General features: G+C 45.1%; 1 protein-coding gene across 2 annotated transcripts in view; it reads right to left on the bottom strand.

Annotated features, from left to right (window-relative positions):
• LOC119401630 (zonadhesin) overlaps nt 1–22,825 on the bottom strand; it is a 297,434-nt gene that overhangs the window by 269,087 nt on the left and 5,522 nt on the right. The window contains exons 2-3 of one of the 2 annotated variants that reach the window (XM_049418805.1): nt 18,364–18,703; nt 12,605–12,760 (exon numbers count right to left, since the gene is read on the bottom strand). In XM_049418805.1, coding sequence (XP_049274762.1) covers nt 12,605–12,760; nt 18,364–18,703 — 496 coding nt within the window. Of the gene's footprint in view, nt 1–5,192; nt 12,761–18,363; nt 18,704–22,825 lie in introns of those variants that run through there. The other variant, XM_037668531.2, reaches the window with a different exon arrangement.

Here is a 22,825-nt window from a genome sequence, read left to right as displayed (position 1 = left end):
CGCGGCACACTGACAGCGTAAAGAGAAGTTCAGCACACGGTTCAAGCACATCGACAACACACCCATGGAACGACCGTGCTCAGACGCTGGCACGTGAATCGCATGCAGCATTCCGATACTACACAACAATGCCCGAGAATCAATCTGTTGTTTGGAATTGATCTATCCGCGTAAAACATCGCAAAAGAAGCAGCACCGACCAGCAACGAATAAGAAAACAGGCATAACATGAAGTATTCTAGCGTGCGTTTCCGGTGAAGGCGCACAGTTGCCAGGGGATATCAAGTCATGGCGTAGCGCAGGCTAAATCGGGGGATGCTAGGTCACACGTCCCCCCACTTGGGGGCGGTGGTTTGAATCAAGCTAACGGCACGCAGACCTGCAGAATGCAATTTTCGTTCAAACTGAGGGTTTCGTTTGCGTGAAACAAGCATTATGAGATTTCTGGAATGGCATCTCAACAGTCCACAACAAACTGATGTTTCACTTAAGTATCCCTTTAAACGTAAATGTCTAGAGTATTCCCTCCACGCTTGTGCATTGTCACATGCGCATCGTCAGCATCGGAAGCTCATCGTCCTCTCGTCACTTTCTTCGTCAGTGAGTCTTTTATGTGCTACAAGTTTCTCCATGCCTCTGGTATCAAGTTAGGAGGCAAGAAAAGCTGAAGAGTAGATCACGAATACTCGCGAAATGCTTGGTTTCAGGTGCAGGTTATGGGCCTTTATCTGCAGTGACCCGTGCAGATGAACATTCCAAAGTGAGAGAGAGATATTAAGAACGACTTTCTTATTCCGGGAGTCCTTGAGCTCAGGCACATCCTGGGCCCTCGCGACCAACCCTAGCTGATCTTCCAGGTTTCAGGTGGCCCAGGCAATCTCCCAAATTTCGTTGGTGTGTAAAATGCAGGGGTGTTTTAATGGGTATTAATTGTCTGCAGACTCCTATCATGTGTTGAAGAGCCTTGTTCTCCGCAGAAGCGGCATTGGTAATCGATAAGAACTTTCATATTACGATTCAGCTTCCTTCTTATTGATTTTTCTGCGAAAATTTTTAAAAAAGCTATCCAAGGCGACGCCTGCAGGATTTAGAAGTAGTACTTGGTGACTATTAACTCCCGCCATCTCTATTTGGATTTGAAAAATCATATTTAATACAAGTCATCTACGATCACATTAACCAGAAATAAAGCCAACGTAAACCAAATTTCACAACCTTTATATTAGCACTATGTATAAAACGTTCTCAGTGCGTCTCATGTGCTTTCGATTGGGCTATGGATCATAGCCGGCTACCCCTGTACGCTGACGACTGACTACTGTCCGTCCCACTATTCCGTGGATAAGGCTTGCAAGTTCGCTTTCTTTTTTTAACACGAAAGCCTTTTATGCCGGGGACCGCCAAGTGCATCCGTTACGGATATGACGTTAATAAAATTGAGGCCAATGTGTGAGAAAGAAAAAACCAATAAAAAAGTTCAACCGCTGGGAAACGAACCCACGACCATGCGGTCGCGACGGTAAGCGCCAGACGCTCAACTGACTAAGCTATCTAAACAGACACAGGACGCCTCACGAACGCGCTTTATATCTTTCACACATTCTCTCTCGCGCGGTGCTCTCTGTTGGCGGTGTAGGTATAGGCGGGGCGGAGCGGAGTGGTACCGGTGTCTTTAAGAGGTGAAAAGAAGTAATGTGTCACGGTCGACACTTACTAGCGCTTACTCCAAGATCGCGCGCGACGTCGGAGGTTAAATCGTCTGGATACTAGCAAGGTACACTGGCCGCGCTGGCGTTGCCGAGGCACCCTAGAGGCAGTTACGTTCTTTGCCTTTCGCTTCGTGTTAGCGTGCGCCAGCTCATCGGAGTAGTGCAGCTTCACCAAGGGGATTTCTCCACCGCTGACTCCTTCGATTGCGAGGGCACCGACTAGCAAAACTGCTGCAATACGCGTTGCAGAAAGGACACGATTTCAACGGGCGAATGTCGTGCCTTGGTGGCTCAAGCTACGAATATCTGCCTCCCGTGTTGCTGAAGCGCAGTGGGGTAGTTCATGCATGAGCACAGGCGTCGGTTAGCCATTACTAGAAAGCGCACACCGTGCCACCATGCCGTTTCTCTCCTTACTTGACGGCGTTTTGAAGGAGTGCATATCGGGTACCAGTGTTGATTATGAGCGTGTTGATGTCATCTTTACTCGGGATTCACGATTCGCTATGTCCAAATATATGTTCACAACTGCAGTTACCACAACGGTTTAATCATGATCATGGGTGTTAGTCGTCGTGATGGAGACATGCCACTAGGCGTCAACATGGGTGCATCCACGTCAAACAGTGCTATAGCTGCCAAACACGAATAGACATTGTACAAGCTCCATATATCACTGCACAATAAAAACTACTTCTGTGAAGACACGTTTTACTTTCGTGTTATACCGATTTCTATGACGGAGGGATCAGCCATGTTTTTTCCCCTTAAGTGTCATATAGATAGATGTCGCTGCACTGTATTCATCTCGTTGTACTCTAAGACTTTCAAGGACGTGCAACCACTTCTTATTTTTGTCGTCTATTTTGTTTTCCTTTCAAGTGTTTTATCAAAACAATAAGCAGTTTTCTTTTTCAGCTCATCGTACCTAAAAAACTTACCTGGATCCGCGAATAAAATTCGTTATGGGCTCTGAGAAAAGCAATTACAGTTTTTAGGTTATGGCACCTCTAGAGAATCACTGTATCACATCAATGCTGCATATGGTGTCGTATGAAAACTATAGATTGGTCCTGTTTTAGACCATACTTTTTAATACAACCGCTCTTGCGACGTATCTACATTTTCATCATAGTTGCAACTCACTATAAACGTTAGAGAAGGCAATATGAACACACGATCGGCTCATGTCTATTGCTAACGATTGCTCCCATTGAATTTATTCGACTAAAATTTAGAGAAATTTACTACGAGTTCTATAATTAGCAAGGGAAGTGACCAGGCCTCCTAGAAGGCACATTCCGCAATTAGACACACGACAGATTAAATTAATTTTCTTTACACGATGTATTATACTCATGGATGCATCGCTTATATTTTTCTGTTTATTTCCATTTTCGCATAGAAGTTACGATGTAAGATTTCATATCCCTAAGCATTTTTTACTCTTTCTCGTATACCCGTATCGATCTTGTTGTTTTTTTTTCATGTTTTTGAACCACTGACATTGTAGTGTCCAATTAGCTGCGCAACCTGTCACAAATATTGATGTATTTTTCGTGCTTTTTGCATGTGCTTTAACTTGAGATACCAGAGTAGCCTCCGCCTAAAGGCGTAACCAATATTGAATATTAAATATTTCGTATAATGTCGTAGTGAACTAATGTTCAACTAAATCATCTGGCAATGAATGCTGGAACTTTATACAGTGCACCACCTACAAACTAAAAATTCTAATCTATCTGGAAATCAGCATGTCTAGAAATCAAGCCTAAGTGATAACTTACCATTAGCTATTCACTTAAAGTATAAGGTAAATATTATTTTCAACTCATCTCTAGCTATTCGTAAGAGCCCGTTGTCATTTGATCTTGCTGAACATACTAATTCTACATCTGTGATGATAAAGTAGACTAACTGCTCCGGGAAACCATATTGGTGCTGTGTATCACGTGCCAAATAGAAGTAGCCTCGTATAAAACCCAAAACAAATTAACACCGCCTCAGTTTCAAAAGACTTAGATTCTCTCGATTCTGAAGACAGTGCTTTAGCGAATGAGTTTCCGGAGTTTTCGCTGCTTTTATTTTAAAAAATGTACGTGCACAAAATACATTGTTGGGCCGCTTGGCAAGGGAGCAATCACATACAAAGGCATAGCTGCATGAACTAAATTCAAGGTTTAACATACTCTCCTTTAAGATGAAACTATGCGCTTCTTCTCAATGTGTTTTTGATGTTGTAAGCATGCACTTGTGCTGCACACGATATTCCTTCTGTGCATTTTAATTTTTAAGGTGTGGCAGTAAAAGTGGCAGCTTTATAACCAAAAGCTTTTGTCATTTTTCAGCCTTTATGCATTTCAGAAGCAACTTTCTGCTTACCTTTCACATTCTCCTGCCAGCAGAGCTTAACTCTAGAATCAAGGAAGGAGTAAGTAGAACCTTAAAAATGTAATTTGCGCTCCTCAGCTAATCTAGCGAAGAGTTACCTTCCAAAGATCCATTCGCTGCAAAACCGTTATTTGAAAGTTTCAGTGCTCCTGATTGCTTAATAAATATCAGCTAAAGACTGCAAACTCTTGTGATTACTGACTACTTCATATTAAGCATTCATATCATAGCGGGGTCATCAAAAATAACATTGCTTTCAAAGCACGTCACCGAATGTAAAAGAAGCCAATGTTTTCAAACATTATGGGCAATAAAATCCCAGGAGGTAGTTTTAGATACTTCAACACGACCACCGTAGCGAATACTGATTATACGGCAGCCGTCAATGATATAGATACTTTCTTGAAATTTATTGTCGCAAATATATGTGTTTCCCCCTTAATTGCCGAATTCATGCCGGCGCGCATAGAAGCCATGCATACTGAATAAATATCTTGATTTTGGCTGGAGTTTCAAGACAACCATTCTCAAAAAGTCAAAAAGTGGAAACCTATTGTTCAACGGGTCTTGTAATTATGGCATAAATTTGCCTGTGCTGCATACCGGCAAAAAGGGGGTTCATCTGCCCCATATCGGGAGCACATCTAGAAAGTTGTACAAATCGCAAATGCTCCAGACTATGGACAAAGACAACTGCTGCGTGGATTTCATTGCATGTTTGAAGCGTATGCCCGATGGTTTAAGGCAGGGGTCGGCAACCTGCGGCCCGCAAAGCAATATTATGCGGCCCCCGGCACGACGTCAGAAAACCCCCCTCCTCCCTTAACTAAGCGATGAACACCTTCACGACTTTCTGCGTCTCTCGGTGAGCAACCTTGATGTCGACATTTACGAGTTGGCTAAGAATGTTCAGCACCAGAAGTCGCGTTCAGTTTTTTTGCTTCTAACTTATTGATAAATTGCAACCTTGTGACATGCGGGCTCACAATAAACATGATTTCTATGAAAGTTTTATATATCATTATTGTCAATTAACGAAATTTTTCTCCTTGCCTGCAAAACACCTCCCCCCCCCCCCCCCGGCCGTGCGGGCTCCGCCGTATCAGCTCCATGAAACCCGGCGCCCCGCCTCAAAAGGTTGCCGACCCCTGATTCAAAGAACATTGTGCAATATCTCCTCATGTAGGTCATATTTTTGCAACTATACTTCATGTGCTGTTCACAACATGCTGCCGGTAAAACCTTATAATGTTTTTAGAGCCTTCTTTTGCGTTCACAATGAAACCTGTGGCAATTTTTAATGAGTCATGGGTGCCCTGGATGGTTACCTCAAAAGTGTTGTTACCTCAAAACAGCTTCCGCACAACATTGCCAACACATTCGACACTTCATTGCTTTGATCAATCATGAGTACCCTTTATGGTGTCAAGATATATGCAGTCTTATACAGTGTGCGAGTATTTATTGCCATAAGTGAAAGCCACTTGATCTACACCGAAAGGCAACAACGTGCCATGAACATTCCTAGAAGGTTCCTGAGATAAGAAAATAGGGAACGCTAGAAGCTAGAGCTAAATGGAGGAATAAGTAGACGTCTACCTGGTGAACGCAGTGTCTTGGCACTGTGATGTTGCCAGGCCAAGAGTCTTAGCCATTATATATTGCATCATTTCCCGTCCTTCCATTGAGTGTTTCATATAACTGATTAGATGACAAAACGGACCTAGAATGGAACTACTAAAACATTGCCAATCATTTAAAACATTTCACATGTGATATGAATGACTAATTTCAGCAATAAAAACATGAGGCTCCCACGTCATATGATAGAAACGGTAAAATTTTTGCTCAAAGGCGGTAAGTCGTTTTTCGTAGCAAGGAAATTGTGCAGAATGAAGAAGGTGTGTTCGAGACGACAGGAAACCTAACAATAAAATGCTGGCTTTAAACTTAACCGTATCTGATTGTACTTCCTTGTGTTCCCCAACTTCTAATATGCTTCGACGCCGCATACTGCGCTAGTGGAGCTTAAAAATACTGATTGTTTTGTGATATCATGGGCGCAGAGATCTCACAATCTGTTAGTAAGGTACCTCCGGCTTCTCAATACATAATAAATGTTTCACAACATTACTTACATGTCAACTAAATAAAAATAGCCTATGTTTGTGTCCGGTGTCCGTGGCCTTTTCTATGAGTTGGTGCTCACCACCAAGCTTGTTGGTCTATTGTCTCACATAGAGCTTCAGCTGGTATAAATACAAGCTCTTTTTTGTCCGCTTTTAGAGGAAATGTGGACCACTGAGATTTACCACTGAAACGCATAACTCAAACAAGACAAACTAGCTTGGCGTCGGCATCTCAAGAGCGCGGTCGTATGCTTGCGCCATTGTTTGACTGATTCATGGCGACAAGGCTCAGCTACATACTACCAAGAGTCCAGACTACTGTCATCAAAAGCGTAATTTTTTGCTGCTGGCGCAACGCCAGCAGTCCTTTTATGCGGCACACCAGAAACACCGATTCCTTTGACTCCGGGTGTTGAAACTTCAGGCTCCGTTTTCTGAGCGTTCTGGTTGGACAGCGAGCTTGGCGAAGCAGGTATATCACTTTCTGGGACACGCTGTTGCTGCGCTTGAAGTTCATCCGTTACTGCTTTGGGTTGCCCCCATGTATTTGTCATTGGAACAAAAGGGGTGGGATAGACAGTCGGATATCCGAATGGCATCATATCCTCACCAAAGGATGGTTGCCCTGGCGCACCGTAACCACCATAGACGTCTGGATAATTCCCGACCTCTTGTTGACCAGTACCTATTGTAGGCATCGAGTACTGGAAGAACCCACCGTAGGGCCACATATTATACAGGCCATCGAACACTTTTTTGCCAACGTGAATTCCTGAATGCACGATGCGCTGCCCTGACGTCTCCTTTTGCTTATCCAAAGCTCCCTCTGTTTCTCCCCCGACGTTTATGTTTTGCGCTACTGGTTGAGCCGTACTACCGTGGCCCGTTTGCGAGCCTTCACCTCTCAAGCCGTCAAGGACACCTGTCTTTGTCACGCTATCATGATGCATTTGAGAGCCGGTGCCTTTTAAATCGATAGTTCTTTTTACCTCATTTCCGGAGGCAGCAGCGGCACTAAGAAGAGCAGCAGAGGAGGCTGTTACACGTTGGAACACTGGTAGCTGTGAGCGGGGATGGTTTTGCTGCGTCCTATATATAGCACCTTGTGGCTTCATGTTTTCATCATTCGGCTGGGAAGCCTTGCCAGTTTCTAAATCCGCGCTTCCTTTTTCCTGGCCAATGGAGGCAACAGAGGCACCAGAAAGATGAGAGGAGGCCGTTGAGCTTTGGAACTCTGGAAGCATTGAGAGCGGAGGTTGTTGCTCCGCCCAATCGATAATGCCTGGCTGTGCCACGCTGTCATGACCAATTGGAAGAAAGTTGCTTGTGAAATATGCACTTCCTTGTCCCTGATTGATGGACAGAGCAGATGCACCGGAAGGAGGAAGAGAAGACACAGCACTAGGGGTCTCAAGAAGCCGTTTGAAGGGTTGGTTACGTTTCATCCAACCAACAGCAGCCGGTTGTGCCTTGCTGCCTGCACTCGCTTGGGGATATATCCCCGTGAGATCCCTGCTTTTCCGTTGCCGATTAGGGGGGATGGCGGCATCGGAAAGCGAATCAACACCCGTATTTTTCTGCGTGAACTTGATAGCACCCGGTTGTGCCACGCCAGAATAACCAGTTTGACGCAATTTGTCGGCGAAGACCTTGTTCTTCTTTTGCGAATTACTTGAAGCAACAGTGGCACCAGAAAGAGAAACAGTGGCCGTTGGTCTCTGAACCGTTCGATACACAAATACTGGGTTATTTTCTTGCGCCCGATCGGTTGTGCTAGACGGCACCGTGTTGCTTGGATGCATTCGCACATTCCGGCCTGAGAAATCCGTGGCTTCTTTTTGTACGATGTGGGAGCCAGAAGTCCATTCTGAGGGGACCACAGAGCCTTTGGTTTTCTGAAACCGCAAAAGTCCGAGTAATGGCTCATTTTGGTGGGTCCAGTCAACACCAACGGTTTGCACCGGGACACCATGGCGTGCTTGCCAACCCTGATCCCTGAAATCTGTGTTTTCAAGCTGTTCATTAGTAGAGGCAGCAGTGGCACCAGAAAAGGAAGCGGAACCCATAGCTCTTTGATACTGTGGAATGTCTGCCAGTGGCTCATTTTGGCGTGTCCAGTCAACCAAACCAGGTTGTTGCGTGTTACTTTGAAGCGTGCGCCAGCCTTCAGTTGTCAAATGGGTATTTTCTGTTTGTTGGTTATTAGAGGCGATAGCGGCATATGGGAGAGGGTAAAGAGCAGTTGCTCTCTGGAACTCTAGAATTCCTGATAATGGCTTGCTTTGTTCAGTCCAAAAAGCCGCACTAGGTTGCTCCATGTTACCATGACTCGTTTGCCAGCTATTACGTGTGAAATCTCTGCCTTCTTGCTGCCTAACAGAAGAGACAGCAGTAGTACCAGGAATATGAACAGAAGCCGTTGCTTTCTGAAACTGCGAGGTCCCTGAAAACGGCTCATTCTTTTGCATCCATTTAACAGCACTAGGTTGCGCCTTGGCCCGAAAAGGTGCTTGCCGACCATGACCTGCGAAATGGGCGCTTACTGGTTGTTTATTGGCTGATGCGACCCGCGAAAGAGGAACAGAAGTTGTTGCTCTTCTAAACTTCGAAATTCCAGACAGGGCCTTGTTTTGTTGCGTCCATTCGACCACACTAGGTTGCGCTGTGTTACCTTGAAGAAACTGCCAGCCATGGCCTGCGAGGCCTGTGCTATCTGGCTGTTCGTTAGTGACTACGAAAGCAGTGCCAGAAATAGGACCAGGAGCTGCTGCTCTTGGATACTGCGAAACTCCTGAAGACGGCTGATTTTCTTGCACCCATACAGTCGAACCGGGTTCTGCCGCGTTAGTTTGACGTTGTCGCCACCCCTGCCCATTAAAACGTGTACTGTCTCGTTGTTGTTTGTTTAAGGCAACATCGACACCGGAAAGAGGAAACTGGCCATTTTCCATTTGAAGCTGCAAAAATCCTGACAACGGCTGTTTTTGTTGCTTCCACTCAACCGAAACAGGCTGTACCGTGTTACCTTGTTGCGACAACCTGTCTTGACCTGTGAAATCTGTGCTTTCTGACTGTTGGTAATTAGGCGCAGGAGTGGCACTCGGAACGGGAAAAGCAACATTTGGTCTTTGAAACTCTGAAGGAGTAGACAACAGCTCGTTTTGTTGCGTCCAACTAAGTGTAGTGGATTGCGCTGTGCTGCCCTGACGAGTTTGTGTACCTTGGCCTCCGAAGTGTGTGCGTTGTTTTTGTTCACTAAGTGAACTAATTTTGGGAGAAGCAACAGGAAGAGCGCTCTTTGCTGGTTGAACTGTTTGATGCGTAGGGAGAGCCTTGGTTTGTCGCGTCAAATCAACAGCGCCTGCTTTCTGCTTTATAGCGCCCGGAAGATGACCTCCTTTTGTGCCAGTGCCACCATGGCCTAGTATTTGTATCTGTCCCGGTTCATTGATCAATTTAGGAGAACCTACTTTTCCCTCAGGTGTTTTCAGAATATTCGCAGGTTTCACTGATGGAAGTGCCATACCAGGAATGCCTCCTGAACTGCCATTACCGCTTACATTTGGCAATTCTGGTGGTTTCCCGACCGGCAGTCTATCACCAGGAACATTGTTCGTCCCTTTGTTGCTACTTGTAAGGTCTCCTTTCTTACCGCTAGGGTTAGCAGCACTTACTTTGGTTTCTATATTGATATGTTGTTGGCCGCCTTTTGTACCACTGCCACCATGGCCTATTATTTCTATTTCTCCACCTCCATTGATTGCCCTTTGAGCGTTCACTTTTGCTTCGAGTATATCCAGATTACTTTGCTGCTTTTCCACCGGAAGTCCAACACCGGGAATGCTACCTGGACCACCAATACCACCTAACTTTGGCAATTCTGGTTGTTTCTCGACCGATAGTCCGACGCCAGGAACATTGTTTGCCCCTTTTACGCTACTGGTTAGGCCTCCTTTGATACCGCTAGGGAGCGCAGCTCTTGTTTTCTTCTCTGTACTGATATGTTGCTGACCTCCTTTTGTGCTGCTGCCACCATGGCCTATTATTTCTATTTGTCCAGGTCCACTGATTGCCTTCTGAGCGTTTACTGTTGCTTCTAGCATATCGAGCATATTTGAAATATTCTTTCCTGGAGTTCCCACACCAGGAATGCCGCTTGCGGCGCCATTACCGCCTAACTTAGGCAATTCTGGTAGTTTCCCGACCGGCAGTCCGACACCAGGAAGATTGCTTGCCCCTTTGATGCTACTGGTTAGGTCTCCTTTTATACCGCTGGGGAGAGCAGCTCTTGTTTTCCTCTCTGTACTGATATGTTGTTGACCTCCTTTTGTGGCACTGCCACCGTGGCCTATTATTTCTATTTGTCCGGGTCCACTGATTGCCTTCTGAGCGTTTACTGTTGCTTCTAGCATATCGAGCATATTTGAAATATTCTCTCCTGGAGTCCCCACACCGGGAATGCCGCTTGCGGCGCCATTACCGCCTAACTTAGGCAATTCTGGTAATTTCCCGACCGGCACTCCGACACCAGGAAGATTGCTTGCCCCTTTGATGCTACTGGTTAGGCCTCCTTTGATACCGCTAGGGAGAGCAGCTCTTGTTTTCTTGTCTGTGCTGATATGTTGTTGACCTCCTTTTGTGGCACTGCCACCGCGGCCTATTATTTGTATTTGTCCAGGTTCGTTGATCGCATTCTGAGCATTCACTTTTGCTTCTAGTATATCCAGAATATTTGAAATATTCCCTCCTGGAATTCCCACACCGGGAAAGCCGCCTGCGGAGCCACTTTCATCTAATTTGGGCAAATCAGGTAGTTTTCCAACCGGTAGACCCACACCGGGAACATTGCCTGCCCCCATGATACTACTGGGTAGGCCTCCTTTTTTACTCGCCCCTTTCTGCAACTGCCCTTTGTCAGGAGTCCAGTTGTCGATTATCTTGGTTGGCACAAGACCTTCGTCACCCTCCTGTCCTTTGGTGAAGTCGGGCATGGTACTACTCTGTTGTCCTGATAGCCAGTCGTCTATATCGAAATTCTGACCTTGTTTACTTTTCTCACCTCCCAGACCTAGACCCAAATATCTTTGTTCGCCGTGAGTTTCCTTCCACTGGTCAGAACTGCCTCCGTGTTTTCTTCCCACAAATGATCCGCGAAGCAGCAGTGAACCTTGACCTCTTGTATTGCCCACATCGCCGAGAGGAGAATATCCTTTCGTACCGAGAGACTGCGTATCGTCGTATCCTTTAGGCACGTTTTCCTGAAACCCAGGTTTCCCCTTCTGCGAGGCCCAGAGGTTGTTACTAGTAGAAGCTGCTTGTACCTGCATTCTTTGGCCACCCTCAAACCCAGTTTCTTCTAGGTTTATCAGAGAGGCTTGACCAGTGCTCTCAACGGGGCGTCCACGCACCTGAAATTGTCCTTGACCCATTTGTGCGCCCTCAAAACCAGTCTCTTGAGGACCAATCGCTGTTGCTTGACCACTTCCATAGCCCAGGTGACCTTGCGCAGTAAATCCCCCAGTGCCCTGATACAAATTGCTGCTGGTCTGCTGAAATGCGGAGTTCCCTAACCTGGCTTGGTGCTTGTTCCTGTCCCAGAAACGGTCGCGACGGGAAACTCCTCTTCCATGGCCACTATAGCTGCCAATGAAGCCAACTGCTTGTTGGCGAAGCTGAGAACCTTGACCAGCTGTCGGACTACTGTATCCCAGACGAGAAAAGTGATTTACGCCACGATACAGGTCTTTGTCCCTTTTTTTAGACACAGAACTTTCCGAGCCTCGATGAACCTCGTCCCAGCCCCAGAAGTTGGCATTTCCAGTAAGTCCAGCTCCGCGAACTTCTTCACTTCCTTTGAGACGACGTTTTTCCTGGCTGACGCGAAATCCTTCGCCTGTCTTCTGGGTCAAGCCGCCAAGCGATGAAAATCTCTTCTTGTCTTGCAACAAATCCTGGTCGATCTTTTGAGGCCAGGAACCTTGAATCTCTGGTTGGCGGTGGTTCCAACGCCATTGTTCTTCATTTCCAGGAGCAACTTTCCCTTGTGCTATTTCCCCATTCTCGGCGCCTAATTTCCTTTGGCCTCCCATGTTGGCCAGGTTTCCGATAGGAGGGAATCCTTTACCACCAAGAAACAAGTCCTCGTCAGTTCCTTTGGGCATGGGCTCTTGAACGCCACGCTGGTCTTGCTTCGAGGCCGAGAAAGTGTCGTTCCTTGCAGCTGTGCTTCCTTTATGCATTCGGCCACCCTTCACATACTGCCTTCCATCAGCTCCTTTTACTTCGTCAGGGAATGTGCACATCGATTCGTGTATGCACCAGACGCGGGTGCGAACGGTGCCGAACGGTGCCCTGAGAACGAAGCCTTTCCTGCAGGCACAGCCTGGTCCTTCGTTCGTCTCTGAGCAGCTGTCTTCTCGGGCCACGTTGCATATACGAGGACAACGTTCACGGTGCATCTCGAATGTCATGTAGGCTGGACATTTCGGCGGGCAGGTCTGGATTGGCACACAGGGTCCGTTCTTGTGCTTTCTGCAAGCAAATCACGAAATGCATGGTTAGCATTTTTTCATTACCAGGATCGTGACCGAAAAAATATGCCTATTGCGGCACACAGGAGTACCCATTTAAGGAATGCTGACATGGATTAACTGCGAAACACATAGCAAAATAATAAACAGATGAGTCATTAATAATTTTTCATATATCAAATGAACCAATGCCTAGAGATAAGGGGCCGCTTTGAAATTTTTATGCACCCATGGAGTTTCTTACGTGGGTCAGTCTGAGAAGTGAAGCTTTCCTCTGCACAGCTTCATTTTAATTCGGTTGCCAAGGCCACTGACTGAACTCCGGAGCAAATTTAATGACACATCTTGCCGGCTTCAAATAGCCTCAAGAAATGTTTTGCAGTATTGGTTTGATAGGGAACTGGACGGTACTGCGAGGGCTACTCGAGATAAATGGCACCAAGGCGACGACGACAAGAGAGAGAGACGCACAAAAAGGGCGCCTCTCTTGTATCTCTCTTGTCCATCGTCGTCATTGCGCCTTTTACCTCGGATCATACAAAACCAACACGCCCCCTTGTCCACCCTAACTGCGAAAGCTAAGGACAAACTTCCGCCGTTCTGTTATACTTACACTAAGGAGAACCACTTCCCAACTTTAGTATACAATAAACTAATTATATTGCATTTTTATAAGACTATGACATGCTGGGATTGGTTAATGACAAGGGCTACCAGAGGCAAGTCTTTCAGGCCTTTGATTCATCACAGAGGGCGTCTGAAGCGGTAAAAATTTATTTCATAAGATTGTGTAATCTATCGCATAATATCGCCGCAGTGATGTACAAGCTGGACGACGCCTTTTCATATAGAAAAGGTGAGGGTTCCTCAAAGTGGGCTCTGCCAAATTCCCTGGTCTTTTCGGTGTCTACTCGCTATTTTATATATCAGGGCTCACTAAATCAGTGCGTGCTTTGATGCAATGAATGTAAAAGACCCGAGATGGTCAAAACTTCTGGAGCCCTCCACTACGGTGTCTTTCATAATCGTACCATGGCTGTGGGACGTAAAACCCAATCAATTATTGTTGATGCAGTGAATGTGTTGGCGCTGCACTCACAAGCAGCGTTCACATTAGAGAGACGCAGGGGCTACAAAAGAGCAATAGGCACGATCTCTACTTTCAGTAGTGCGGAAAGCCGAGCTAGTTGGTAGCGCCTGTATCGTCTCTCTTGCCTGTGTCCCTGTGTTTTTGCGCTATTGCACTATGATCTCTACTTCCCTGGAGAAATTTAAGCTCAGCACCTATGAACATTATGCGCGGTTGTTTTAAGCGCACAGCGCTGAGATCTAGTGGGGAGTGATGAAACTAACTCTGTAGTAAATGTACATGCCTGCATGTGAAGTTACGCTGTCTGTAGGCTTTCCATCCTGTCTCGCATGCTTTGGTTGTGCTTTCAGGTTGCACTTATCACATTATTCAGGGCTCATAGTTGGAAACAACTGATTTCTTTCACTGAGTGCAATGTGTCTCTCATCTTGCAGTGAGGTTGTGTGCTTCGCATAACCATGCAAAAGTTTGCAGCGAATCTACACTTCAGCGTGTAATACCACTAACGATGTTGTTTTCATTGGGCAGCTGTTGCGCATCGAAATTTACAGAAGTTGAAGCATTTTTTATTATGAAGTCTTACTAACAAACACTACTAGCGGTGGTGTTTGTATTAGGCAGCTGTTCCCCACCGCAATTTCAGAAGTTGCATCTTTTCATTATGAAGTGTGACTGACGATAGATGAAGTCCGATATACCGTTAGATACAGCATTTTTTCATTATTTGATGTAATTTAACTTTAGCCCCCATACTGAAGGCTCATGTAGTCCTGTAGTGTAACGTAATTAAAAAATTAATCAAAATTAAATAATCAATTATTAAATTTGTGCACCAGAACACAACACGTTCCTTAAACGACAATCATATGACTCGTTTCACCATGATGTTAGGATCGTGTAGAATAAAAGTAGAGGTAGATTTCTTAGCGCGGCATAGGTTGCCGATGTCGAAATTAATGACAAGCAAGAAAAAGGAAACAAACGTGGTTGCATTTGCGAGCGAAATTGCTGCCTGCTAATGAAAAGACCAGCGCGTGTTTCCTGACATTACGTATTTCTAGAGATACTATTAGTTTGTAACGGTTAAAGCAGATTACTCTTAACGAAAGAAATATCAGTTCATACCCTTTACGTAAACGATCGTTTTTCAAGAAAATGTTAACCATTTCAAAAAGTTCATCTTCCTATCGATATTAAGATGCACGTAGGTCCGGCTACTTACATGCAGACCCACATAAGTTGGTCGTACACACCATGGCTCTATTTTAGGCTTCGTGCACAATACTGGCCTGCGCAATCGCGTGCAAGGCTTTCTGATGCCGTAGGCTGAACTAGCACTATAATAATGAAGATACACACTGAAACTCTATCAGGATTTTTTTTTTTGCTATCTGAGTTCATTTTTATGCACAAGAAACTCGTGAAAATTTTTGCTTACACATCCGTGACAAAGATGAGCGGTACATTTATTCCGCATCTCTATTTCTTTTTTATAATGCTGCTTACAACTCCACGAAGGCTCAAAGACCCGAAGAACTATACAAAAAAGGACATGACAAGATGACGGTGACGCACCAGTAATCAGAACAATCAATTTCCCGGAGCCTTTGTCATAAAATTTCAAGCACATTGTCCTAGACAAGCGCCTTTGTCAAATTGTTGACCGCGCTGTCCGACTTCTTCTACCCATCCATCATGTATAGGAGCAGATAAAAAAAGCTGAATATTCTCATGTGAACCTCCAATTTGCGTAGTGTATATGTGCTGCGTGCACTTTTAGCGAACTTTTATCCACAATATAATTGGTTGCCAAGCAACGTAAGGACATTATGGTGGGGTGACACTTTCAAAATAAGTTTCAGAATTTCACTGTACAGCGGTTTTAGTAAAAGCTATGGCTATAAAATTTGCAAGGAATTTAGACATAGACGCAGCTTTCAATTGGAGCTCGAAATCAGTTTAAAATTGTACTTAGTGTTTCTTTTTTTAGTTTTTCTACATATGTACTTTTTTTAAGATCTGCTATCTGCAGAGCATCGCAATTTTGCACAAAGGCAGTAACCGAAGCTTTACACAAGGGGGACTAAATTTGTAACCGTGCATGAAAAATTACATTTGTTATGCATTTTACGTTTGTCGATGTATGAAAACTGTCACTTATGAATCGTTTTTACACTAAAAAAATACAAATGCGCCTAGGCTACTGATTCTACTTTTAATTATATAAATGCCGTCAATTAGCACATGTGAGAATTTTGTTTGCTTATGCACTATAGGTCCCGGCAAGAAAGTACACAAACATCCAAAAATGTTTTGAGGAAAACGCAGAGATTACGTTGAGGTGCGCCCACATTGTCTGTAAACGTGCCGAAGAGAAAGGACCAAAAATTATTTTTGAACGCACGATTACCAAAGCGTGATAATTTTTTTCTGAAGCATAAAAAATTCTCTATCATATGATTGCAAAATCTCAAAATCGAATTTTTTGACCAAATGAAGTCTCACCCCAACTTAAAGGGACACTAAAGAGAAACAATTAATCGCTTTAGATCGATAAATTGTGCTCTCAGAACTCTAATGTCATTAATTTCGCCATTGTAGGCCTATTAATAGAGGAGAAAATCAAGTTCAAAGTTTATTCTTTAAATTTCGCGCCGAAATCTTCCCGCGTGACGTCACGGATTTCAAAGTTTATTTGTAGTATTTTGGCGCTATTGGCTCAACAAAATTACCCCAAACTTGGTATGTCAAGTCTATGGCCCTCTCAGAGGACAATGTGCTTCATTTTTACCGATTAGGAACTACGCAGTCCCTAGTAGGCGCTGTCAAAACATGTGACGTCACGGCGAATGGTGCGGAAACTTATAGGTGGCGTCACCACAAACATTGTGTTTTTTGCGTGTTTTCTAGCGTACTAAGCGTCTTCTCGCAGCAAGCGTGGTGTTTTTGGTATCGTGAAAGAGTACTTTACTAATATGAGAAAAATCGCTTTGCTCTTTAGTGTCCCTTTAAGACAAAATGTGCTGAAGTTTCATTAGTAAATTACCTTTCCACAATACTAAAAGTACCACTTCTATAACGAGAAGACGCATGTTCAGCCTTGAACACGCCGAAATAGAACACGAATACATTAAATTCGCAAGACCAGCTCGTCAAAGTGTCGCCGATTTTGACAACGTCTGGTAGGGCTTGCATAATCCTTCATCGGTAAGACCGCGTCACATTGTGTTCTAAGGAAATCAGAGATTTGGCATAGAAAGTTCTAGGAAATTATACTGTATCACTGTGCCTAGAAAAGCGACAAAAGAAACTCTGGAACTCGTGACGTCAAACTGACGTTCGTGCCACTCAGCTGCTGAGCTGCTGACGCGATACTGAAATATGAAACTTCGTCCTTTACTTTCTCTTCGAATAGCGAACCTACGATTGCGAAAGTAACAACGTTAGAGCATCCAAACAATCATTTATCAATCTAAATCAAATTAGTGTTTCCCTATAGCGCCACTTGTCATGAAGCGTACTCTAAAACGTACAAGCGGTATGAGTGAATGGAAAAGATTCCCTTATCCTGTTATGCCGGCTTCACGCATTCAAGGTTTCCAGCAACTGGCGTAGGAAACTTTCTTCACCGCTAACTTGTAAGCCCTAATGTTTGCGAAGTAGTAGCTACTGCGAAGTAGTAGCCAGGATCAGAGGCTTTGCGAGCTTTCTGCGCCTCGCCCGTTTTTACACTGCCATGGTGATTCTTCCACCTTTAACCAAGCGATGATTCCGTGTTTTGACGTCCTCGTGTAATGTCATGTTATGCGACGTCATGGTGACAGCATGATGACGTTTGCAACGCCCCGATTGCGTCATAAATTTTGGAGTTATCTGACGTGGCGGTGACGTTACCATACGACGTCATCACGTGATCATAATTTTTCGCATCAATCGTCTTGACGCCGACGGTGAATTTTTGAGTTAGATGAGGCATCTAAGGCCTTCGCATTAATAACACACAAAGTCCATGCCAAGCGAAGCTACGCTAAACGAGTTACTCGAGTAGTTAGAGGTTGTCAACTGGGATTTCACTGGCCTGAGCGAGATTGGGAGGACTAAAGAATCATATGCAGCACTGACAAAGGGGCACGTTTTCTCCTACGCAAGGCTCCCTAACAAAGAGATTATGGCCTGGAGTTTCTAATAAGCAATGGCATTGTAGAAAACGTTGTTGGAACCTGCAATACAAATTGTAGCGAAGCCTTGGATCTCTGCAGTGGGTCGTTCTCTCCGAAAGAAGCCGAAGAGGGTAACCCACTAGAAGGTGCCGGAAAGGACGACCCACTGCTGGAGAGCGCTGCGCGTGCTGAGAGTCGGACCCCGCCTTGACTGTCGCTGTCGTGCATCGTCGCCGAGTGCCCGCCAACAAACGTCTTTACACAATGAACAAATTAATAAAACACTGACTCAGTGTAATTCATATTGAGCCGTTTCGCTCGATGACTGAATCGACAAACTGCGTTCACTCGTACCTGATGTATCCCTTCATACACTCGCAGCCAGGAACGCAGGGCTTGTCGCACTGCTGTATCACCTGCTTGCCGCACACCGCCTCGCAGTCATTGGTGCACCTGTTAAAACGCTCGTGCTTGGAGCTGTCGCAGTGGCCGCAGAGCCTCGCGTCGTAGCAGTTGTTGGTCTCTTCATCCCGGTAGTATCCGGGCTCGCAGACGCAAGACTGGGTCCGGCTACGATGCTCCAGAACCCGGCTGGCGCTGCAGTACTGCTCGGTTCGCTCCCAGAACCAGGGCCGTCTCTCGTGCGGTAGCGTGCACCTTCGCAAACGCTTCAGGAATTGTCCCTGCGCGTAGTCTGCACAGAGGGCGAGAAAACGAAAATGTCACTACAGGGAACAGTAATGCACTTCGTGCAGTGCAGGCTCCAACGAGTAGAATTTTACCGCGGGACTTTAAAGTGGCTTTCGTGCCCAAGCTCTCGCATACCTTTGTACTCTTCTTAAAGGCGGCTGGCGAACAGAAAACTCAGAAAACAAGAGGACTCAAGAGCTTAGGGACCCAACGGCTTGGGGTCCCGGGTAGTAAAACTATCTAATGTCGCGAAAGCCGTACGATCGCAGAAAAATGTACTTGCATATCAAATCCCGCGCAGTCTGATGTGTGTGTGTGTGTGTGTGTGTGTGTGTGTGTGTGTGTGTGTGCGTGCGTGCGTGCGTGCGTGCGTGCGTGCGTGCGTGCGTGCGTGCGTGCGTGCGTGTGTGTGTGTGTGTGTGTGTGTGTGTGTGTGTGTGTGTGTGCGTGCGTGCACGCACGCACACACACACAATTAAAGATAAACATTCACAGGAAAAATGTTCGTAACCGTACCCGCCACGGTGGTGTCGTGGTTATGGTACTCGACTGCTGACCCACAAGTCGCGGGATCGAATCCCGGCCGCGGCGGCCGCATTTTCGATTGCGGGGAAGATGTTTGAGGCCCGGGTGCTTAGATTTAGGTGCACGTTAAAGAACCCCATGTGATAGAAATTTCCGGAGACCTTCATTACGGAGTCTCTCGTAATCATATCGTGGTTCTGGGACGTTAAACCGCAACAATTAATCATTATTATTATGTTCTTAACTGTGCGCAGAAGAAGACAGACGGCGCGCGTGTATGACAGCAGAGTCACACTTCTGCGACCGTCAAGTCGATTTCAACGCGTATAGTACAAGAAGAAATGAAGTGATGGCATTGTTCGACGCAACAATAGGTGCTATACTTATTGACACGTGATGCGAGACATTAGCATGTAGGAAGTCAACAGAAACACGTGCAGAGCAAATAGAAGTGCCCGAAGGGTTTAACAGAAAGCTACGAAAGACACCTTTCGCGCAATGCGCGCAAACTTCAAAACATTGGGCTGCGTTGGGATAGCTTCTTTAGTGGGCGGGCATTATGTGCCGATTTCAATATCGTAACCTCTGCATACTGATCATAATCCCTTGGCGCTATAGTTGCGTAGGGCACACTTTCTCAAATGAAAGGCAGACTTGCTGCTCGAACGTTGCCCTCCAAGTGGCGCGGGGAGGAGCGGTGCAATATCTCAAGAACATTATTCAGATATTGCCCCGCTTCTCAGCCAAATTGCTCACATATTAAGTAGACCCCGTAACAAACGCTCACGGGACGCGAGGTTTGCGGAAAAGCTCAGTTACCGCTTAGTCCAAAAACAAAGCCTTCAATTACATGTGTGAGCCTGTAGTATCTATTCAACGTATACATATTTGTGTACGTTGCATAGATAACTACAGCCTGTGATATATAATGATATATCAGCCACACATACCATTTTTTTCTTTACTTGTTCTCTGTATGTTTTTCTCACCCCTTTAAAGTGCCAACATCTGTATATGCGTTGCTTTTTCCGTCAAAATTATAATTTGTACCATGTGCTGTTGGGCTCTGTAGGAGGCCGGAGCCTTGCCGAGCTGCCGCTACTGCGGCTGTCGTACCATCGCCCCCATATTCCTTGTGGAGAAATAAAAGTTCACCTGATATATTGATTGATTGATTGATTGATTGATTGATTGATTGATTGATTGATTGATTGATTGATTGATTGATTGATTGATTGATTGATTGATTGATTGATTGATTGATTGATTGATTGATTGATTGATTGATCTGAAGCTTCATCCATTAAAAGAGCGGACGTTCAACTTTCTCGAGTAGTGAGTTTCATCTTCATTGTCATCGTTATATTTTGCAATAGGTGACGCTTTGACTGTCATCCTTTCTTCTTTTCTGCGTAATGCATGCTGGGTCTTTTTTATGAACATAACAAATGCCTTTCATGTTCTTTTTTCTTTGCTAGCGTCTGGTATTGACGTTTTTTTTTTACAAACGCTGCACCTAAACTAATGCGGAGATGACCCACTATTAAATTTGGTATCATCCCCTGATTATAAAGAGAGTGAATTGAAATATGTTCAGCAAAGTTTTCGTCAAGCTCCTAAGCTGCCCATACTGTCATGCTTAACCGAAACATGAACAGAAAGGAACAGGTAGCTATGAAGCCTGTTGTGCGTAGTTATGTGAAAACACTACGTACAAACGCCCCTTACACGGTAGCTATGTATAGCATGGTTATTACAATTGAACCTCTTTGAAAGCCTGAATAAAGGCAGTGTCACTATAGTGCAAAGAAACTTGGAAACGCGACAATATATTCAGGCTGTTTTAAAAATGTTTTGTCTTGCACTTACGCTAACAATACAGTCATATCGAAAGCGGTTGATTCTTGTTGACTTGACTCCCCCTAAACTTCTTTCTGCAACTGTTGTTCATAACTATTTTCAGTCAGTAATTCGCCTGCGGTTGTTATGCAACTGTTGATCGTACAATAGAGGATAGAGCCAGGAGAGGGAGAGGGAGAGATACAAGAGGGGAAGGCTGCGAGCTTAACCGTAATTACAAGTACTTTGCTACCCTACACTAAGGTTAAAAGGATGGGGAATGAAAAGTGGAGAGAAGTACCAGGCATAAATGCAACCACACAATAAAAGTCTAATACAAAAAGGAGCATGATGTGAAGTAAAGTTCCTGCTATGAAGTGAGCTTTAATCATAATGGATTGCTGATAGCCCCCTAACGTTTTAACGACTACACGGCGGCTAATTTCGTTTTCGCGTGCTCTCACACTCGTGATGGCGCTCCAACGTAAAGGTTAGAGCCAAGGCATGTAAAGGCAGCGTACTATCGAGATTGTATGAACAGGAATGGCTGCCTCCCGAAGGCTCACCGACGTTTCCTTAGGTGAGTCTATCAGAAGGCGCCTTGTCATCCATGTCATCACGTAGCTTTAGAAATGTTAGTAGTTAGATGACAATGTGACTTCGACAGAGGCAACTTGGGCATATCGAAACGTCGGCCAGTCTGTTTCAGGCACCTGTTTCTGTTCATTCAGTAACCATAGCACTCCCTTATGAAGTACGTTTCCACTCTTTCTACCTGAAGAAAAACACTCTGAACTCATTCACTTCATTTAAACATATTACCTTAAATGCCTTATTACGATCACTGCCTGTAGCATTTTACTGCTTCATTTGAGTGCAGGGATGAGATTTTTTTAATTTTTCCGACGTTGTATGGGCGTGAGTGTCCGCGGTGTCGCCACTCGCCACCAACCCTCTACCATATCTCGTGGGGCTGCAGTAAAAGGCCAAATAACCTCAACTGCCTAAGCATAAGTACAGCATAGAAAACTCTTTGGAGCAATGGGAGGCACTCCTCGCTAGCTCGGAGCCGGAGGTGCAACTAGCGCTACTGGACCATGTCCGGCTGGCGGCACAAGCCAGTGGAACCATGGACATGGGGCCCCACCCATCTAGCTCCTAGACCCTTTCTCTTTCCCTCAATAAAAGTTATTCTTCTTCTTCTTTCTGTTTCCGCTTGTGTTGCATGACTTTTACTTCAATCGTATTGGTACTTCTACTAGTAGTAACGCTTATCAGATGTACCATGAGGTTGTAAGGAATAATTTATGTTCTGCTCGACATTGTAAGAACATGCGGAATCTAAGGCAGGAACCACTTAACAATGAAGCATGTCTTCACAGAAATCTACTTGTCCAAACACAGCTGCACTCTAAGTTGATGCTTCTATTCGTTCACCCCTGAGGAGGTTCTCTCTTTCGACACGCTGTCTTCAAAGGCAAGTCTGTTAGACAAAACGTCTTCCACGCGCTAAGGCTTTACTTATTGTCCTGCTGTTTCTCTATTCAAACTAACTTCTTCCTGTGATTGTTTGTTGTCTCATCTCGGGTCGTGTAACTTTTTACTACTTGGTTGCTTCCTGATTCTTCTCCATAAGTATGCTAACAGGTTGACTGACGCGCCTAAAATTTTCATTCATTATTGAGCTTCCAGTAGGCTAAGAATCGAATTAAAACTGGACCGGCGCTGCCCGCTATGACGTCAGGAAAAGACGCCTGTACTA

The sequence above is a fragment of the Rhipicephalus sanguineus genome, chromosome 8 (genome assembly GCF_013339695.2).
Source record: "Rhipicephalus sanguineus isolate Rsan-2018 chromosome 8, BIME_Rsan_1.4, whole genome shotgun sequence".
Lineage (NCBI taxonomy): Eukaryota > Metazoa > Arthropoda > Arachnida > Ixodida > Ixodidae > Rhipicephalus > Rhipicephalus sanguineus.
Note: the sequence above shows the minus strand (reverse complement) of the source record. Positions and strands in the feature narration are given on the sequence as shown.